Source organism: Engraulis encrasicolus, chromosome 24 (genome assembly GCF_034702125.1).
Source record: "Engraulis encrasicolus isolate BLACKSEA-1 chromosome 24, IST_EnEncr_1.0, whole genome shotgun sequence".
Taxonomy (NCBI): Eukaryota; Metazoa; Chordata; class Actinopteri; order Clupeiformes; family Engraulidae; genus Engraulis; species Engraulis encrasicolus.
Genome location: NC_085880.1, coordinates 43,081,885 through 43,103,659, shown reverse-complemented (window position 1 = coordinate 43,103,659; position 21,775 = coordinate 43,081,885). Strand labels below are relative to the sequence as shown.

The 21,775-nt window shown below is 42.8% G+C and overlaps 1 protein-coding gene across 1 annotated transcript in view; it reads right to left on the bottom strand.

Moving 5' to 3' along the window:
- Window positions 1-2,000: 2,000 nt before the first annotated feature.
- Window positions 2,001-21,775, bottom strand: part of elovl5 (ELOVL fatty acid elongase 5) — a 34,914-nt gene continuing 15,139 nt past the window's right edge. Inside the window, exons 4-8 of the mRNA XM_063191709.1 lie at window positions 16,181-16,258; window positions 13,048-13,219; window positions 5,186-5,310; window positions 2,668-2,802; window positions 2,001-2,314 (exon numbers count right to left, since the gene is read on the bottom strand). Coding sequence (XP_063047779.1) covers window positions 2,180-2,314; window positions 2,668-2,802; window positions 5,186-5,310; window positions 13,048-13,219; window positions 16,181-16,258 — 645 coding nt within the window. The 3' untranslated portion in view covers window positions 2,001-2,179. The remainder of the gene's footprint in view (window positions 2,315-2,667; window positions 2,803-5,185; window positions 5,311-13,047; window positions 13,220-16,180; window positions 16,259-21,775) is intronic.

The window sequence follows — 21,775 nt, the reverse complement described above, 5'->3', positions numbered from 1 at the left end:
GAAACCCTTGCAGTCCTGTTCATTGCTATATGACTTTTTTGCAACCACTGGTCTAAAATGCTAAGAATGGCTATCGTCTCAACAGGCTTTAAACCCTGATACATTTTGTTTTCCTGAGTCATCATCGATGCATAAGTCAACGTTCACTTCGGTCTCCGGAGCACGGAGGGTAGAGACTCACAACCGACTGAAGCTGAGAAGACTTTGGGAGTGGCAAAATATTTCTTTCATTCTTCCACAAACAAAATCCACTTATCTAACGTCTATTTGGTGCTCCTGTGGTCTCTGACACTGGCAATTTGGTTAAACATTTATGACTGGTAGGGGACATTTAAACAAAGGCAGGGAACATTCAGGGAAAGAAAAAAAGGAAATATGCTGAGCTGAAGTTTGTACAGATCGATGGCCTTTAAGACTGCCGTAATATTGTAGAAAACTAAAAAGTTAATGCAGGGTTATTACTGCTAACCCTGACATTCTACAGTTGGTATATTGGAAGAGGTAAATACTGTACATTCCTTCATTTAATGAAAAGCATTACAATAATTATTGTGGTATGAAATAGTATATCACATTTGTTTTTGTAATTGATCTATTTCTCCATTGAAAGGCATGCTGCATTTGCTTGTTGAAGGTTAAGCAAGCTTGAAGAAAGCTGGTGTGTGCGTGCGTGCCTGTGCGAGTGAGTGAGTGTGCGCGTGTGTGTGTGTGTGTGTGTGTGTGATCTGAAGGGATACAACATCCTACTTCAAATCTGCTCCGTCCGTTTGATTTGCATTGTTGCATTTGTTGATTTGTTGATTCTGGTATGGCGATAATCTAACTTCTTTTATCCCAAGCGTTTAGATGTACACAAATTAAATAAAATAAAAAATACCTGCATATCTGTTTACAGGTTACACTACAGCAAGAAGAAGAATGACATAACCAAGACCTCTCTGCTTTAAAGTAGTCATTGATGAATCTGAAAGAAAAGAAAAAAAAGAAAAGAGCAGAGAGAAAAAGAACAGAAACAAACATTCATCCTCTTATTCTGCACAAGTCAAAGTGTACTTCCTGCGCTGGTCCGCACAGGTGTCTCAGGACTCTGCATGATCTCAACGGCGGCCATTTTGTGGTTTTCATTCAATATGAATAATAACAGGTCATGGTGTGCAAAAAACGTCTCTACAATTTCAAAATGGCTTTGGCTTGTCTGGTGTTCTCTACAGTTAGATCAAGTCAGCGTTGTTAATCTCCTACGGGTTGTTGGGTTTTTTGTCCTGATAAGAAATCTCTGGCCCCTGCCTCTCCTCTACCTGGAAGCGATATTGTATGGATATGCACTACTGTGGAGATAGGGAGGCCGGCTGCTCATGGACCTGGAGGCCTATTACTAAGAAGCTGCTTCAGGAGTACACCATGGGTGCATCCCAATATGTGACCTTGCCTCCTCCACTTGCCTCCTCCACTTGCTTCTCGTCATGATGACATCACTGACAACAGCATTATATTTCAATATCTTGCAAAAGCTCAATTGTAAAGTCTTTTTCTCATTTGCAATTGGGATGGTGAATGAAAAACAGTCCCTCAAAAGTTGTTGTGGAGAGGCTGACAGCTGGGAAACTTTATCGTTTTCTCCACGGAGGAGGGGCCATGAGGTGGGACGAGGAGACAAGCGCAAGTGGAGGAGGCAAGGACACATATTGGGATGCACCCCAGGTGAAGTTTGGAGGTAAATCATCTAATAGAAGAGCCTGAAGAGTCCTCATTTTCTTAAGAATGTCAAAATCATCTAATAAAAGAGCCAGGAGCCTTTCTTAAAATGAAGACTCCAGGCTCTTCCATTTGATGGTTTTGAAATTCTGAAGAAAATGAGGACTCTCCAGGTTCTTCTATTAGATGATTTACGTAACTTCACCCGTTTTACTCCTGAACCAGCTCCTTAGTATGGGGCACCTAAGTCACGCCCTCTACTTCCTGGTTCATGGGGCAGGGGGAGTCAAAAAATAATTACTGGGCTTGAAAATGAGTGTTTTTTTGACACCAATCCAAACCTTGGACCTCCACCTATGCACCACAAATCCAAAAATCACTCGTTTTCAAGCCCAGTAATCATTTTTTGACTCCCTCTGCCCCATGAACCAGGAAATAGAGGGCGTGACTTAGGTGCCCCATACCCCTCTGTAGAGGAGACTCTTCAGTCGGCTCGCAGCTTCCTGTAGTTTTTGCTGTCGCTGGGCACCACGCCGTTCACGTGGCCGTTCTTGGTGGCTAACGCTGAGCCGTTCTGGTAGTCCTTCTTCAGGGCCGCGCCTTGGCTCTTGTTGTAGGTCTGCAAATGTATAAACACAGAGACATTGAAGATGTGACCAAAATTCTGTTTGCGAACATTATAATTAGGCCAACTCAAAACCAAATTAAAACGTGTTTTGGTCTCCATGTAAAGTGATTAAGGTATTGATTAATGTCTCAAGCAAGAATTATTGTAATTAATCACCTAAATCAGTTTTTTTGTGCGTACTCTACATGTGTAGACGTTTGGAATGGGGGTGCACGGCTTGTCTTGCTCACAGGTAAGGGGGTGCATTAAGATGAAAAGGTTAAGAACCACTGTAGCCTACTAGAGGGTGTTTGGCGATGCTTCATACTGTACTAAAGGGTGTTTGGCGATGCTTCATACTGTACCTTGATGTAGAAGTTGGAGAAGAGGAATATCAGGGTGACCATGTAGGATATCTGGAAGTAGAGCCAGCCCATGGGGAAGCCACACGGCCAGATCACAGCACAACTCGTCTGGGCCATGGTCACCACAAACTGGATCTGGAACAAGAAATAAACACAGTGAAGTGACCAAATTAAATTACATTACATTGCATTTGGCTTTATAAGCAAAGCGACTTTCAAAAGAAGACAATCATAGCGAACATCACAAGGAGCACAGGAAATATGCAGAACAACAAGTGCAGATGCAAAGAAGGGTTAGTTCGATTTTTTTTGAAGTAGAGTTGCCTGATGAAGGTCTAGTACCGAAACGTTGTTTATTAAAGAAAGAACAGCGAAATGATCAGTGTGTGGGAGTTTCTTGAAGTTGTTTAAGTACAGTACACACACACGCGCACGGCACGCGCGCGCGCACACACGCACGCACACACAAATTACAGACAGACAGACAAGTTACAGACGAGTTAAAACACATCAACACATTTTCGAATTAAGAGAAGACGCAACACTAAAAAGAATAGGGCTGCACAATTAATCGAAAATAATCGATGAAATCATGAAATCGAAGTCGTGATTTCAATCGTGATTTAATCGTGGCATTAGTGACCTACCTTTGAGAGCGTCCTTGAAACCATAACATACTGACAGGCTGGTGTTTCTGGCCTGAAATCTGTCCACCTTTTTCAAGTTTCATGCTATTGCCTTTACATAATTATTACAATTCATTTTATTTTATCCCGTATACAATTCATTCTTGGTTATATTTCTTCTTGTTATAATTATTTTTAAAATTCTGCAATCAATAATCATTAATCGTGATTAATAATCGTGATTACGATTTTGATCAAAATAATCGTGATTATGATTTTTTCCATAATCGTGCAGCCCTACTAAAGAACATCCACAATACTGATTACACCATTTTCTCTTTTTAAGGTTTGCTATACTGGTAGTTTTAAAGACCATGTAAATGACAGTTACTTAGCTAACACCACAACAATGCACTTCATATCATGACTAGAATGTTTATGGTGATCACGGTCTACCAAATATTTGCATCATTTCAAAACAGAGTTGTTGCTAAGCCGATGGAAAAATCAATGACACACAACCCAAAGTGCCACAAATAATTACATTAGGGAGACTGTTGTCCGAAGAGAGGAGAGGAGAGGAGAGGAGAGGAGAGGAGAGGAGAAGAGGAGAGGACAAAACGAGAGAGAGGAGAGGAGAGGACAAAACGAGCTGAGAGGAGAGGACAGAGCAGGAGAGGAGAAAACAATGCAGAGGAGAGGAGAGGGGGATGTGAAGAGGAGAGGAGAAAAGGTTCTGAGAGGAGAAATAGATGAGGAGAGAGGAGGAGAGGAGAAAATGAGAGGAGAAAATGATGCGGAGAGAAGAAAGCGATGCTGAGAGGAGAAGAGAAAGAGATACAGGGTGTAGAGGAGAAAGAATTGCGGAGAGGAGAGGACAGGGTGATGTAGAAAGGAGAGTAGAGCGATGCACAGAGGAGAGGAGATGCGGAGAGGAGAGGACAGGGTGATGTAGAAAGGAGAGTAGAGCGATGCACAGAGGAGAGGAGATGCGGAGAGGAGATGCGGATAGGAGAGGAGAAGAGAGCGATGCAGAGAGGAGAGGAGAGGAGGTGGAGAGAGGAGGTGGAGAGAGGGATGCAGAGAGGTGGAGAGAGTAGAGAGGGATGCAGAGAGCAGAGGAGCGGGGAGGAGAGAAGAAGAGAGAGCGATGCAGAAAGTAGAGGAGAGGAGAAGAGAGGGATGCAGAGAGGAGGTGGAGAGAGGGATGCAGAGAGGAGAGGAGAGGAGAGAGTGGTGCGGATAGGAGAGGAGAAGAGAGTGATGCAGAGAGGAGATGCGGAGAGGAGATGCGGATAGGAGAGGAGAAGAGAGCGATGCAGAGAGGAGAGGAGAAGAGAGCGATACAGAGAGGAGAGGACAGAGCGATGCGGAGAGAAGAGAAGAGAAGAGAAGAGAAGAGAGGAGAGAGTGATGCGGAGAGGAGAGGAGAGGGTGATGCAGAGAGGAGGAGAGGAGAGGGTGATGCAGAGAGGAGAGGAGAAGAGAGAGTGTTGCAAAGAGAGTAGCGTTGAGGAGAGGAGAAGAGAGAGTGTTGCAGAGAGGAGAGGAGAGGAGAGGAGAGGAGAGGAGAGGAGAGGAGAGGAGAGGAGAGAGCGATGCAGAGAGGAGAGGAGAGGAGAGGAGAAGAGAGAGTGTTGCAGAGAGAAGAGAGTGATGCGGAAAGGAGAGGAGAGAGCGATGCAGAAAGTAGAGGAGAGGAGAGAGCGATGCAGAGAGGAGAGGAGAGGAGAGAGTGATGCAGAGAGGAGAGGAGAGGAGAGAGTGATGCAGAGAGGAGAGGAGCAGTGAGGAGAGGTGCCGGTCTCTCAGGTTGTCAGACTGCATGCTCATGACGTAAGAGGTGCTGTCCAACGGTATGCACATGACGTAAGAGGTGCGTCTCATCTCACCAGCTGGCCCTGGGTGATGTACTTCTTCCACCAGAGGTACGGCCGCACGGCGGGGATGGCAGACAGCCCGTAGTACGAGTACATCAGCACGTGGATGAAGCTGTTCAGCGTGGCTCCGAAGTAGGCTGCCAAATACACAGCACAAGACAAGATAGATACAACAAGAGATACAAGATATTTAGTGTCATGTGTCTGTATGTGAATTCCATCATGAGCCCATCAACACTCCCCTTAGTATTAAAAATCTAAACTAGACTATTGACCCCCAGTTGCAAATGAGCGCCCTCCTCTCAGCTGTCTCCTTCTCAACACCCCCAAGCCCAAGGGTTCTCCATCGCCCCCTGGGGGGCTCTAGAGCCCCCGTTGAGAAACACTACACTAAATACTAGTTTTAGTCAGGACAAAGGAGATACACACTCCGCGCTTCTAAATTGACAATCCGGTACAACCAGAGCAGGACTAAATAATAAGTACAAAGGGAAAAGAATCTGGTGCCACACGGATGTCCATTTTCTGTTATTTATTTTTTCAGTGCAGTAAGACGTAACATTAGTCTTAGTGCACTGACAACACAAATAACAGAAAATAGACATCTGTGTGGCACCAGATTCTTTTCCCTTTGTACTAGTTTTAGTGTGGCTTGTGAGTGGATGGCAGATGTCAAGGTGAACTTTATTATCTCCTAGGAGGAAACTCAAATGGTCAAGGTTGCACATCTCCTCAGACAGATAGACAATAGACACACCACATAAAGACATACCACATAAAATAAATTGGTAATAAAATGGGTGCGGTACAATAAGCTAACAATAAGAGATAATACAGCACTGTTTTATCGTCTGTTCTTATCTTCTGTTTTTATCATTTGTTTTAAATAAATAAAATGCATAAAAGGACATAAGCGCAGGTGTGTGAACTAAAGTGCTACAGTTGTTTTCTGTTGTATAGCCCAATTGCTGTTGGTACAAATTACTTAGACTCCTGCAAAGACCCTTCAGGACAGCAAGATAGTTTGTCATTTGACCTAGTGCTCCTTAAAAACTTTTGGTAGAGGGGATGTGTAGGCGGAGTTAAAATTTGATCCGTCTTTCTTAAAATAAGCTCATTATACACAGTAGCTCTACTGCAGATGTCTGGTCCACACTAATCACCCGACTAGCCGTCTTGATGCACTGCAGTGGTTTGTGGTCCTTTGCATGCATGCTACCATACACACAGACTAGTCCACATGATGAAATGCTTTGTAAAAGCGATTGGTAAAATAATTGAAGAATGCTGCAGTCTAGCCTAAAATCATTGAGCTTCCTAAGAAAGAACATCCTCTGCTGCAACGTTTTACATTTGTTCTGTGCACATTGGTTAAAAGACATTCTAACATTCCCTGTATGGTGTATAAAAAAAGGACACATCCACTGAAAATTCCAAATGTGCGGTGTAAAGCATAAATGTGCTCCCGCTGCCCGGTCTGCTGAAAACAATGATGTCTGCAAACTCAGACGGCAGCTGCTTCTCCACCTTACGGCAGCTTCAACTTTTAGCAAAGCGACGCAAGTTTATTAATATACTGTAGCACATGATGCATACAGGCAAATTTAGTGGGCTTTGTACAAATTGGGTGTGGATGCAATACATTTTCACACAAAAGTGTACATGTGTGCAATTGATGCCAAGTAGTAGCTATTACAACCGCAACTCTTCTAAAGCTTGCGGTACGCTTGCTGCAAGCCGCAAATTACGCACGTCACTGCGAGCAACAGACTGCACAGTGTGCTTTTCAGTTATGATCTGATGAAGCTAACTTGACTTGACTTGACCAGTAAAAATATTATTATTTTATGTTTGACATTTGTAAGGAAAAATTTCAACAATTCCAGATGCCTAATTGCAGCCTTTAAATAAAAAAATGATGAAAAAAAGATTTATGAAAATTGTATTTAATGTCTTTTACTGTGTCTTGTAAAAGAAATCAGTCCTCACATGGACACATTGCATAAAGTGCGAGGAGTGCATTCACACCTCTTATGCAAACCTGGAGCAGTGTAATAGCCAAACATCCCACTTCACAAGCCAATTCCAAAATACTTCACCAGTGTATGTAATGTGAACAATACAAAGGATGGCAATTACTATTCAATACAAAGTATTCAGTCTTGAATGAAACCAGATACAAAAGGTAATCATGCTCCACTGAAAACAAGACAAAAAAGGCTGTTGGTGAAGAAAAAAAGGCTCTTTTGTTGAAAAAAAAGAAAGAAAGAGGAGAGGTATTTTTGAAGAGGACGCTGACCTAGCACCTCGATGCTAATGGGGACAAAAATACCCCAAGGGGCCACTGGGAGAGTGGTGGTGAGGTGAGCTGACAGCCCTTTACTGTAGCCTACTGTAGTCAGATATGAGACCTTGAGGAAATCGAAAGAGTAGGCCTACCGAGGCCAGGTAATAAAGCAGTCACAAGACATCGGATTTATTAATGAGGACTACTGAGGTCATGTACCTGTGTTTAAAGTGTCTTTGTGAGGATATTGTGAGGAAAAAAACCCTTAATCATCATGTGTGCACAACACACGCTTGATTGTAAAAGCTAAACCAAGCACCATATTTCTGATGCTGATTAACTGTCAATCTGACCAGTGGGGATGGACACCATCAGTCTCAATAGATATGATGAATAATAATGGAGAGGTGAAGAGATCTGTTAAAGCTGCAGACCTGTTTGGGAATCAGATGCATCCCAGGTCTTTTCAGAAAGTAAAACACATAGCCTACGGTGCATATGCTTCAGCCAATTCAATGAACCAGATGATGATATTACACGTTTTCAGCCAGACTGATAAGCTAATAGGAGCACAGGCAGAAAAAAATCTCTGGCAGCATTTCCAGTTTGTCTGCCCGTGGCCCGCACATGATCAATCTCTCCTGGCCTTTTTATTTGCTTGCCTGCCTTACAAGGCTAGAGAGAGGCCATGTTATATTGGGCCATTATTGTCACACGCTTTTGATAGTCAAGCATTTGTAGATGATCATGTCAACATGGACCATGGAAAATTGTGACAAAAATGTTTTTTTTTCAAAAAGGGCATTTTTTTGTTCAGTAGCACAAAGGGGCAAGTGCTTTAGCACCACGTCGTCCCCATCTGTACATGCCTATACATACAGTACATATGCTTCAGCCAATTCAATGAACCAGATGATGATATTATTACACTTCAGCCAGACTGATGAGCTAATTGGAGAAATCACCAACTGTATGTGTTAGGAGCACAGGCAGGGGAAAAAATCTCTGGCAGCATTTCCAGTTTGTCTGCCTGTGGCCCGCACATGATCAATCTCTCCTGGCCTTTTTATTTGCTTGCCTGGCATGAGCTGCGGCAGCACACATTGCGTAACACATGGCTGCCATCACGGCCCTCGATATGTGGGTTACTATCATACCAACTTTGGACTGGAATGTGCGAGAAAACAGCCCTGTGCAGTGTAGTGCAGTCCCTGTGCAGTCTTCTGAGCAATTTAACCAAGTTTTTAAAGAGTAATACAAATTTTGTTTAATTACGGTGTGACCTGACGCATTGATTTTGAACTTTATCTACTTTATCTTTTTATTTGTCGTCCTTTCATTTTTATTATTTTCTTTTTAATCCATATGCTGTGTTTTATACCTTTGCTTTAGTGAATCGTATTGTACTGCCTCACAGCCTCTGCGTGCTGTATAAAATGCGCTACACTAGTGTTTCTCAACCGGGGTGGCACAGCGCCCTGGGAGTGGGAGTTGAGAAGGATCTTAGTTGTCATTGGGGGCATTAGTCCATTTATTTTTTTTAGTACAAAGGGGGGCGTTGGTAGGCTTATGATGAGGTCAAGGGGGCGTTTGTTCAAAAAAGGTTGCGAACCACTGCGCTATACAAATAAACTAGGCTTGCCTTGAGCCACAACTGCCATTCTTGTTCTTGATGGGCATATCTAGCCTCCTCTACAGAATAAACTTCAAATAATGACACTTTGAACTCGATGAACCCAAGTCTTTGTTATAATAGATTATTCCTTCACAAAATACTAAAAAAAAGAAAATGAACTAAAAAAAGGCATGGTCACCTTGGCACTACTGTCCTAATAAAGGGTGTCCGGGTTGGTCTGACCTGCATGTGAACCCCAAGTGAACACGGGCGGCAGCAGAGGGCAGAGATAATGCACATAGATGGATTCTGTTCAGCGTCTTGCTCTTGCCCAAGCACTAGACTTGTGAACAGGGAAGCTGACAGGGGCGGGGCAAAGGGGTGAACTGTCTAAGGCCCAAGGTCTCTCAATTTGGGCCCACAATTCGGTCTTCTTGACACTTAATGTATTGAGTGGGGGGCCCTTTCTGATGGCTTTGTCACGGGCCCAGCCAATGCTGTCAGCATTGTAATTTGTAAATTGCTGCCTGCTTGTAATTGCAGAGCAGATAAACCACTTTCCCTGTGAGAGTTTAGGAGGCACTGTACTCAATGTGCTACTGTGCTAATGTCTTCTAAGTTGTAAGGCAGTCCAAATCAGCTTTTATCAGAGGCTATTCTGCAAGAAACCCAAAATGTAAGTGGTCGACAAATACGATGTTAAAATATAATATCATCATGTTTACATTTAAAACACACTGCGTGTACACATCATCTCGTTGCCGTTGTAGGGGCTGTAATTCTAAGCCAATTTATGGATCTACGGTAGGCTACATACAGTGAGGAGAATAAGTATTTGATCCCTTGCTGATTTTGTTGGTTTGCCCACTAATAAAGACATGATCATTCTATAATGTTAATGATAAAATGTATTATAATATAGAGAGACAGAATATCAAAAAGAAAATCCAGAAAACAACTTTGAAGAATATATTTTAATTGATTTGTATTCCATTGAGGAAAATAAGTATTTGACCCCTCTAGTCAAAAAAGACAAAATACTTGGTGGCAAAGCCCTTGTTTTCACATAGAGAGGTCAGATGTTTCTTTCAGTTAATGACAATGTTTGTGGGTATATTAGAAAGGATTTTTGTCCACTTTTCTTTGCAGATCATCTCTAAATCACTTAAGTTGTATGACTGTAGCTTGCTAAATGGGAACTTCTGTTCCCTTCACAGGATTATTATAGGGTTAATGTTTGGAAACTGTCTAGGCCACTTCATGACCTTAATGTGCTTCTGCTTGAGCTACTCCTTCGTTGCTTGGGCTGTATGTTATGGATTATTATCATTTTGGGAGGCAAATCCATGACCCACCTTCAGTCTAGTGGTGGTGGGAAAGAGGTTGGCATGCAACATTGTACGTTTATTGTCTCCCTCCATCCATTTCTTGACGATGTGAAGTTGTCCTGTGTCTTGGCCAGACAAACAACCTCAAAACATAATGTTTCCACTTTCATTTATTGATGTTGGAGAAGGTGTTGTTCTTGGGATCATAGGCAGCATTTCTCTTCCTCCAGACATATAGAGTTGTGTTAATGCCAAACAGTTTGATTTTGGTGTTATCTGATTCCAGCACCTCCCAATCATATCCTAATCCAGTTTGACGTTCATTGGCAAACCTCAGGTGAGCCTGAACAGGTTCCTTCTGAAGCCGGGGTACCATACATGCACTGCAGGATTTTAATCCGCTGTGGTATCAAGTATTTCCAATAGTTTTCTTAGTGATTGAGGCCACAGCTGCCTTGAGATCATTTCCTAGCTCCTCCCATACAGTTTTAAGGTGCTTCATCTCCTTTTTTCTGGTTATTAAATTCCCACAAGGTCAAATCTTGTATGGAACCAGAGACAGGCCTAAGATTGATGATTGATGATCATTTTGTATGTCCTAAAATTGGGAAGAAATGCACCAGCAGTTTGCTCTTTAATATCCAGGAGCCCATTTCAGCCTTATTGAGTTCTAAAATCTTGTCCCTGGCATCCTTTGACAGCTTTTTGGTCTGTCCCATGTTGGCGAGTTTAGTTTGATTGATTGACTGATTCTATGGACTGATTCTGCAGATTCAATGTGTCTTTTGTGCAGGTTACTATTAACAGGTGTGTTCAATTCAGATAACAAGTTGATTGGAAGTGCCATTTGATCTGCGGGATCAGAACTCTTAATGGTTGGCAGGGGATCAAATACTTATTTCCTTCAATTAAATATAAATCAATTATTATATATTCTTTAGAGTTAATTTCTGGATTTTCTTTTTGATATTCTGTCTCTCCATATTAGAATACATATTATCATTAACATTAAAGAATGATCATGTCTTTATTAGTGGGCAAACCAACAAAATCAGCAAGGGATCAAATACTTATTCTCCTCACTGTACATGTCCTCTCTCTCTCTCTCTCTCTCTCTGTCATTTGAGACAGGGCTATGTGGATAAAAATAAAAAATCCATTGTGACAGGTGAGGGTGTATATTGTTATTTTGCTTCCTTAATGCCATCAGTCTACCGGTCTGGTCCATGTCTACCCGCCCCTCCCTAAAGTTGTCTTACTGTATTGTGCATATAAGTAATGTACAGGTGGGTTGACAGGTGTTCTTATATAGGCGCTGCTCTTGGGATACTGCACCCTGTGTGGTGTGAACGAATTTCCCCTTGGGGACAATAAAGGCTATCTATCCATCTATTTGGGGTTTGCAGAGAGAGAGAGGACATAGTCTATCTATCCATCCATCTATCTATCCATCTACAGCAGTGGTTCTCAACTGGGGCAGTCTTGGGACCCACCATTTTCCACTCTCATTCGGTCACGACCCAATTTTTTAGCGTTCAAGTCAATTCAATGTAATTCTCAAAATATAACCACAATAGGCCTGTTTAATGACATTATTATTAATTTCTACTTGTGTTCTGCATCTGCATGGTCATTTTAACATTATCCTACATTTTAAAAAGTGGGCTGTGTGAACATTGCAGCATGTATCTGAGGAACAGCTAGCCTATGTCTTGACATTAAAAATCATCCTTTCAATATGTGGGAAATGTATTCTGGTTTATTATGAATAGCAGTAGGCCTGTGAACGCAGCAATTAACAGAACACTGCGATTATTATCACGTATGCCTAGCTTGCACAACAAGGAGCACCTTTAGGCTAATGGGAGAGTTGGGGGGGGGGTTAAACTAATTACAAGGGCTTCAAAATCTTGACAAGCGTTGGGGAAAATGTCAAACCTGTCTTTGTTTACCCTGGTTCCCACAATGCGAGCTTTCTTTTCAACGCACTGTCTTCAACACTCGACTGACTGGTTGCACGCTTGCCTGGTTAGCACCAGACCTAATCACAATTGAGATTAGGTCTGGTGCTAACCAGGCAAGCGTGCAACCATAGATAGCAGCGTGCAACTAGCCTGGGAGATCAGATCGAAACAATTGTGTAGAACTAAAGGCAGTATGGGAGTTCCCAGGCTAGTTGCACGCTACTATCTATCTCGCATAAACATTCTGATTGTATGACGACAGATGACATCTAGTCAGAGACGGTTCTGATGGAGTTCAATCGCCTATCAAAATAAAAGTTTTAAATTGTTGCAGGAAAAGTTGGATGTTTTTGTTTTTTTTTGGCGAATCAATGAATTACTTTTTTTTTTACACCACGGCTCCGCGACCCACCCATGTCCCCTCCGCGACCCAATTTTGGGTCGCGACCCACCAGTTGAGAAACACTGATCTACAGTATCTATCCATCTATCTATTGGGGTCTTGTGGAGAGAGAGAGAGAGAGAGAGAGAGAGAGAGAGAGAGAGAGAGAGAGAGAGAGAGAGAGAGAGAGAGAGAGAGAGAGAGAGATAGAGACAGAGACAGAGAGAGTGTGAGAGAGTGAGAGAGTGAGAGAGTGAGAGAGAGAGAGAGCGAGGAGATGGTTAAAAAGGCGACTCACAGTGTCCGCAGGGCACCCAGTTCATGACGAACCACCATATGCTGAACATGCTGGCGTGGTGGTAGATGTGCAGGAAGGTGATCTGGTGGTTGTTCTTGCGCAGGATGAAGAAGAAAGTGTCCATGAACTCAATCAGCTTGGAGAAGTAGTACCACCACAGCACACGCATGATCTGTAAAGAGCAGAGAAGAAGTAGTACCACCACAGCACACGCATGATCTGGGTACAGGAATATAGAGATGTGTGGTAATGTCAGTCTTATTTATATGTTTATATATTCAGTTTAAATTGCTCATTGGAGAAGTAGTACCACCAAAGCACACACATGATCTGGGTACAGGAATATACAGATGTGTGGTAATGTCAGTCTTATTTATATGTTTATATATTCAGTTTAAATTGCTCATTGGAGAAGTAGTACCACCAAAGCACACACATGATCTGGGTACAGGAATATAGAGATGTGTGGTTAATGTCAGTCTTATTTATATGTTTATATATTCAGTTTAAATTGCTCATTGGAGAAGTAGTACCACCAAAGCACACGCATGATCTGTAAAGAGCAGAGGGGAGGAGGAACCTGTAGCCCCTTAATGCGCGCCGTACCTCCAGTGGCACGCTGTAATAGTCATTGAAATGTAACTACCATAGCACTACAATACTATGACACAACACAGGCCTTTCAGTAATGCAGCACGACTTGGTCATTGCCATACTGGTAACAACAAATTTATAAAGCCGCGTCTTAAGGGGTTAACATTCGAAGGGCCACTTCAAATTTTATATCAAGTTCTTCCAAGTGCCGTATAATGAACACAAACCAGGACCAAATGCAAATGGTTGAATTTGCGGTTTGCCAACTTTTGTGATGTGCCGTGCGATCACAATAGCCAAAACGATGGGACTGGTGACTTTTCCTTTTGTGATGAGGACAAATGTAAAATTGACTACATGGTAGACAAAAGGGTGACTAACAGATGTTATACATTACATGCATAACATTGTGATGGGAAGGAGGTGGCTCAGGTGGTAGAGGAGACGTTCAGAAACCAGAAGGTTGCAGGTTCGGAGCCCCGCCTGACCCCATCAATGTGTCCTTGAGCCAGACAGTTAACCCAGTTTGGAGCGTGCACTGCGTCATCCCCAATCAGTAACAGGTGTTCAAAGGAGACGCCTAGATAAAACTCAGGAAGTAGCTTAGTAAGACGAGACACTGACGAAGGCAACAGCCGAAACGTTTGTCTACACTTCTGCTGCTATGTAAAACATGAAAAAATAAAAAGAAGAAAAGAAGAACCCGAGTGCGATCCACTTTCTCACCCTCCAAGACAGTTAACCCGAAATTGCTCCTGGTGGCAGGGTGAAACCCTACGTGGCAGCCACTGCCACCGGTGTGTGGATGGGTGAATGTGAGGCATACAATGTAAAGCGCTTTTGAGTGCTCGAAGGAGTGGAAAGGCGCTATATAAATGCCTTGTCCTTATGTCCTCTCACCATTTTTCCATTGAAGACCAGTGACACCCTGTAGTTGCTGACTAATGACTTGTCTTCGCCCCTGTGGTGACTTCATTAGTGATGGGCACTCTGGATTCATTACTTTATAATCCAGCACCACCATGACCTGGATTAACCTGTCCAGGACACCCAGGCTATTAGCCTAATTAACGAAGCGGAGGTCAGGTGATTAAGCCAATCACCTGGCTGAATTGGACAGATAAATCCAGGTCATTTGGCCAATGTGGCGCTGGATTCTAGCTAATGAATCCAAGTTTCTCCCATCGCTGCTGAAGGAAGACGCCACAGGGGGCAAAGACAAGTCATTAGTCAGCAAATACACACTGTACAGCCGGAAGGGAGTTATCTCGGTAATGATGATAGGCAGTCATCCAGCATGTTAAATGAATGTTGTTGAATTCAAAAACACCAACATAGGAAGGAATCCACTCATCACATCTCCCCTTTCTCCAACCTGCCATTTTTATTTTTTGTTGCAGCTTTCAACTTTTTCAACTTTTTAAATATATATTTTTTCCTACTTTTTTTTTTGCCTTTTTAACATTCTTTTTAACCTTTTTTGGGACTCCCAGAGCAGGGAAGCTTTTCATTGTATATATATATATATATATGTTTCATATATATATGGAATAGCGGACGACGAGGTGTCCCGATACCATGGGAAATAATGGACGAGGCGGAGCGTTCTAAACAGCCCGACGGCGCAGCCGAAGGGCTGTTCGCTTCGCCAAGTCCATTTTCCCTTGATATCGGGACACCTCGAAGGCCGCTATTCCGCTTATCACCCGGTTACCAGCATTTAAGTATTAATGTATTAATTTATTAATAAGTTGATCTAAGGCTTTGTGAGAAAGTAGATTCACCACTGCGCTTTGTACGTTGCTATGGGCATCACTTCCTAATCTAGTGAGACGCGCCTCCATCGGAGGCATAGTCTAAGGAGGACGCGCACAGAATGTTGGGGTTACTTGACAACCAAATGCGATAGAATTGACGACTGGATTTTTGACTTGACAACGAGATGCAATAGAATTAGTAACGGGGTCTTGACTAGACAACCAGATGCGATAGAACTAACGACGCGGTCTTGACTAGACAACCAGATGCGATAGAACTAGCAACGGCACTTCGCCAGAAAGTTAGAAAAGAAGCAACTTGGACGCCCGCACGCCCACATGACATCATAGGTGTCCTGCTACCGGGGAATAAAGGACACCTGCTCAGCCAATCAGAAGACGTTCCGTTTGCTCACTGGGTGATATATACACATGACAAATAAAATATCTTGTATCTTGTATCTTGTTAGGGCCTCCGCACACCGGCTCTGACAAAGTGCAGAGCACTGCTCCGCCAAAGTTTGATTCCATTGTTTTCAATAGAACCCCACACACCGGCGCCGATGTCCACGGACATCGGCTAGCGATTAGAGGCGAGTTCTATTTTGTCGGAGCTGCCCATTGACTATCCATGCTATGTTCGTGTGAAATTGGGTTTGGGGGTCAGACAGAATTGTGTCGGAAGCGAAAGTGCTCCACAGTGCTGTCGGAGCCAATGTGCGGAGGTCCTTACTTGGACACGGCCCCACTGCTCGCAGCAGCAGCAGCCGTCCTGTGCTTACCTTGTGGTCCGCCTCTCCGCCGCTGTGTATATCCTGGCAGACGAAGTTGTAGCCTCCCTCCCACACTGCCGTTATGAGCTGTGGAGGAACAGAAGAGGAAGAGGAGTAGTGGAGAGTTACTTTATTAATCCCGAGGGAAATTAAGGTGTCGCATTCGCCTGGCGAGCCCTTTTTGTGAGCCGCAGCCATTCTGCCATCTTATACCATCGCATGGGTGAGGCATAAATGCAATTTCATTGTGTGCAGTATGCACTAGTGTGCTGTGTAGTGCTGTGTCACAATGACAATGGGAGTTTGATCTTCCCATTTGGGCTTTCTTTCTTTCGCTTTCACGCTATGGGAACGGTACAAAAACAACAACACCTCCACAGCATCAGGACATGAGAGGAGAGGAGAGGAGAGGAGAGGAGAGGAGAGGAGAGGAGAGGAGAGGAGAGGAGAGGAGAGGAGACTTTACAACTCTGCTATAATGGGCTGAGTGGTGATGCTGATGTCTCTCTCCTCTCCTCTCCTCCAGACGACTCATTAGCAAGTTGGAGAGTAAATAAGACACAATGTCTTGTGCCTGACAATCTCAGAGCACTAAAACAGCATTACCAAGAGCACTAGACCGCAGCAAGAGCTCCCTCCTCGAGATAAAGTAGAGTTTAGACTTGACTTGAGTTTACACTGCTCTGTGCACACGCACGAGTAAGGATGGTACGGTGATGAGTAAAAATGTGGATATTTATGGAAAATCGGTGAAGATTGAGAACAGCGTGACACTCTCGGCTATACTTATGCTATTAGAAAATAAACACAACATACACCACAGCAATATGCAGTCAAATAGGTAGACTGAAATGTCTCAACAAGTTCATAGTTTTGTGTAATTTAAAAGTTAACATTCTAGACTGTCATATTTCATACACATTGCATCCATAATCGTTTTTGAAATTGAGGAGTATGAGAATATGAATCTTTCATTGCGATGTATGATTGGATGTAAAGCAAGATAAGGAGCCTATACGAAGAAGCTGGTTCAGCAGTAAACCATCTAGTAGAAGAAAATGAGGATTCCGGGCTCTTTTATTAGATTATTTACCTCTTAATTGAACCTGGTTTACTCCTGAACCAGCTTCTTAGATTAGGCTCAAGGTGTGCCATCATAACCATCACATCACTGGCTGCTTATGTTGGTGGTCAGCAATGCAGAACGTCGTCATCAGTCAGCCGATACAAATTCTGGCTTGACCTAGTGATGGCTGCCTAACCAATTAAAGAAAAGAAGCTGTGACCCTCAGTCATCCCCAATCAACTTTACGACCCTGCCACCACCGAAAAACCCCCCCACCAAAAAACAAAACAAAAAGGACAGATGCTCCTTGTAAAAAAAGAGCCTGTGTCAAAACAATCTCTCAATTTTCATGATTTAAAAAAAAAAAAGAATGAACCGAGTGACAAGGCTGTCCCCACGCAACAGAAATCCACTATAATCCCATTTGAACTCCCAGCTTACTCCAGTGGACAGTGGCACAGCAGTGATGCAATAGAGGTTACAACAGATGTGGCGCAGGTGGGGGGTATAATAATGACAAAGTGTGTCACACACGCCAACAGGGGGGGAGAGAGAGAGAGAGAGAGAGAGAGAGAGAGAGAGAGAGAGAGAGAGAGAGAGAGAGCGAGCGAGCGAGCGAGCGAGCGAGCGAGCGAGAGAGAGAGAGAGAGAGAGAGAGAGAGAGAGAGAGAGAGAGAGCGAGCGAGAGCGAGAGCGAGAGCGAGGGCGGCCTTGGAGCACGTCCGAGAGGCTTTCTAGGGGTAGAGGATTACCCCCCAGACCGCCTGTGCAGACACACAGGGACACACACAGTGTTGCCAGATGTGACCGGTGATTTGCATTCTGGGAAAAAAAGGTAAAAAAAAAACCTGCCTGGAGGCACTTTATCCTGCCCAATTTGACCTAAATTGTATTGATTTCTATGGTCATAAATGTTCAGAAACACCCGCCCAACACTCAGACTTTTTTCTTTACCCGCAGGCGGTCCTCCTAAGCTGCCCAATCTGGCAACACTGCAAGCACGCACACACACACACACACACACAGTGTGACCAAGGACAGTCAGACAGGCAGATGTGTCCTACCTATCCTGTGTCATAATATTAATAATAATAATCCCCTTCAGGTTCATACCCTGACCTGCACTCGTCTGATTTCCAATACTGCACGTCCTCCAAACGGACGACCAACAATTGCACTAGATTTGCTCGTTTCTGAAAAAGGAAAAATGATTCTGGGCTTTTTTTTCCGCTTTGGAATAATAAAATCCAGATAATGCTGTGCTCCACAAGTCAAAAGCACCTGATGCTCAATATTTTTCATGCAGTAATACTGTAATAACACACACACACACACACGGCTCAGCAGCTCACCCAAACCAACAGAGTAATTACCTAATTGGCCACAAGGAGACCAATGGAAATCAATGCACTGCCCCTAATGAAGAGACAAGGCCCAGCCCAGCCCAGCCCATTAACAGAATCAAGCACACAACAACTACTAACAATTGACTTTAAAGGGGAACTCCAGTTTTTTGAACATTAAGGCCATTTTCTGAGTGGTCTGCAATGTTTTATAGTCCCCCTCACCATTTATTTCATGTTTGCTGCAGTCTCTGTTATTTGGCTGATTTGGATTTTATCTCAACCAGCTTTAGAATGGCCGTCTATGGGCACCTGCAACTCTGTTCTTAAAATCACCTTGAACATTTGTTTTCGAAAGTCTACAGCTCACAAAGTGGTTAGGGGTGTTCACTAGCAGTCCCTAACAAGTTTCAAGGCGAAATATGACTTCTGTCATTTTTTATTTGCCATTTTGTGAAAGAAAGTGAAAGTGAAACTTAATTTACAAATTGCTACATAAAATGCACATAAAACACCACAGATTCCACATTTCGCTACAAAAATTGTTAAGGAACACCAGTGAGTACTGCTGAACACTTGGTGAGTTGCATATTCTTGAAAACAAATGTTAAAACATTGTAGACCACTCAGAAAATGGCCTTAATGTTCAAAAAAGTGGAGTTCTCCTTTAAGTCTCTTTCTTCAGACTTCTCATTTTATCACACTATAAAACTGCATAATAGTATAAACTTCAATGTAGACCTATTTCAATTAAACTCTTCCTTCTCCTCAAAACACAGACAAAAAAAATTGTCATCTTCATCGAGTACCGTATCTTGGTCAGCTTCCATCAGTGTTACCAGATGGAAAATGCCTAACTATCATACAAAAACCTGAAAGTTATCGTTTTTTGGGAGGAACTCAATGGTTGTTTTAATGAAACTAAATGAACTGGATGAAAACTCTGAAATTATCATCCATCATGTTTTTTTGATCGTACAGAGGGCAAAATTATGGTACAAATACAATGTGGCAACACTGACTTCCATTCAATCTCTTTCATAGAGCCAAAGGTCCACCAGCAATCCACAGTCTGTGGCCAAACATGACTTTAATAAGTCACCCATACTGGATCATTGGCAGCCACGGCAGCAATCTGGTCAGGGAACGGCAAAACCGATCTGACAGCTAACCATTTCCCAATACATTTCGCTTTATACTTGAAGCCATGACCTTTGACAAGGTGGTACGATCATGGTACTGTTTTACTAAGCACTGACAGCTAATTGTTTCGCAATAGGTTTCATTTTATTATACTTTAAAAGACCCATGACCTTTGTTGGCAAGGTGGTACGATGCTGTACCCTGGCTGTGATGTCCTACCAAACGTTAACCTCGTGTTGCGTTCACGACACCAAGGTCTGTCGGTGCACGGCCCGGTGTAGTTATTCTTAAAGGGTAACTTCAGCCATTTTCAACATGCAGTAGTAATGCTCACACTACCATGGACTTGTCAGTACCTGAGATTTTTTTTTTTTTTTTTCTTCCGCCTTTTTCGAGATCCTGGTCATTGTAATGGGGGCTGCGGTTGGTTTGCATTTCAAATTTTTTTTTCATTTTTATCTATTCCCAATTACATCCAAAAGGTTATGCAACATCAGCAGACAAGTAGCAAACAGTGGTACCTTTTGGGAAAATATTTTGAGTAGGCCCATGTAATTTAAAAAAAACATTGTAGAAATGTAGACAAACACTGCCCCCATTAGAATAGCTCAGAAAGGGTTGAGTGGGAAAATGTGGCATCACCGGGTACTGACAAGTCAAGGGTAGCGTGAGTAATACAACAGCATATTGAAATTGACTGAAGTGGTCCTTCAATGCTAGCACATTTGGAGGTTATCTCAAGAGGGACCAAAAGAGCTGTGGGTGGCGATGCCAAAAGAAATGCTGAGGCAATACTCTACACGGACTGCACACACAGTGGAGCGTGGCGCGGTGATATTTCAGGTGGCAATAAATGTCATAATTATTTGCGGCTACTTCTACAGGGCAGGAAAGATAATGGAAAGTTACTTCCACTGCAACATCTCCAAGGAGATCGGAATCAATACTGTACCGATCTGTTCAACTACAAAAAAAAACCTTTTGCAGCTAGAAAATAGATGTTTGAGGAAAACAATGCGCGATATAATGAGAAGGTTAGAACCCTGTGGTAGATATAGTAAATACTGTATAGATGTCAATGGGTTATTTGATTTGATTTGATTCTTTAATGGCCACAGGTGTGGAAACTTGTCTTCAGTTTCACCATTGTAAAAGACATGCAGTTACACATTACACATTCAAAGACATTACACATTTAAGACAGACACCCCATTCCACGCAAGAATCACGTTAGAATCACGATAGTGGTGTATCCACTCGCCAGTAGGAAGAGAAAGATATCACACCTTCTCATATCCAAGCAAAATCTCTCTCCTGTAGAGACAATAAAGGCCAATCTAAGCTCTAAGATGATAGTGGTGTATTAACAGAAAAAGCCTGCCTGTGCCACTTTCAGTAGACAGACATCTCCTCCTATTTAAAGCAGTGCCTATGGGAGCTACTGGCTACTGTACATCCATCTATCTTGGTGGTGAGAAGGACACAAGAGAGACCATTATGCACTTCCCAAGCATACAAGATACAAGATATTTTATTTGTCATGTGTATATATATGAAACGTATATATATAATTAAAAGCTTCCCTGCTCTGGGAGTCCCAAAAAAGGTTAAAAAGAATGTGAAAAAGGCAACAAAGAAAAAAAAAGTAGGAAAAAATATATATTTCAAAAGTTGAAAGCTGCATTACAAGCATACACGTCTGGTGCATCATTACTCTACACATTTATGGACTTGGCATATCTTCCATACAATGAAGAGGAATAAAATAATACACTACAAACACACATAAAGGGTGACTTTTAAATCTTAGCTGTTTCGTGCCATTCCTCTGGGATTTCCTGTCCATTTCCTGTTCAATCGAAGACGGCATAAACTCACTCTTTGCATTTACAGTATGGATTTGGCATCCTCTACGCAGCGCTTTAGATTAAGACAATCACAATCTCAACACGCCCACACACACATGCACACAGGCACACAGGCACACAGGCACACACACACACACACACACACACACACACACACACACACACACACACACACACACACACA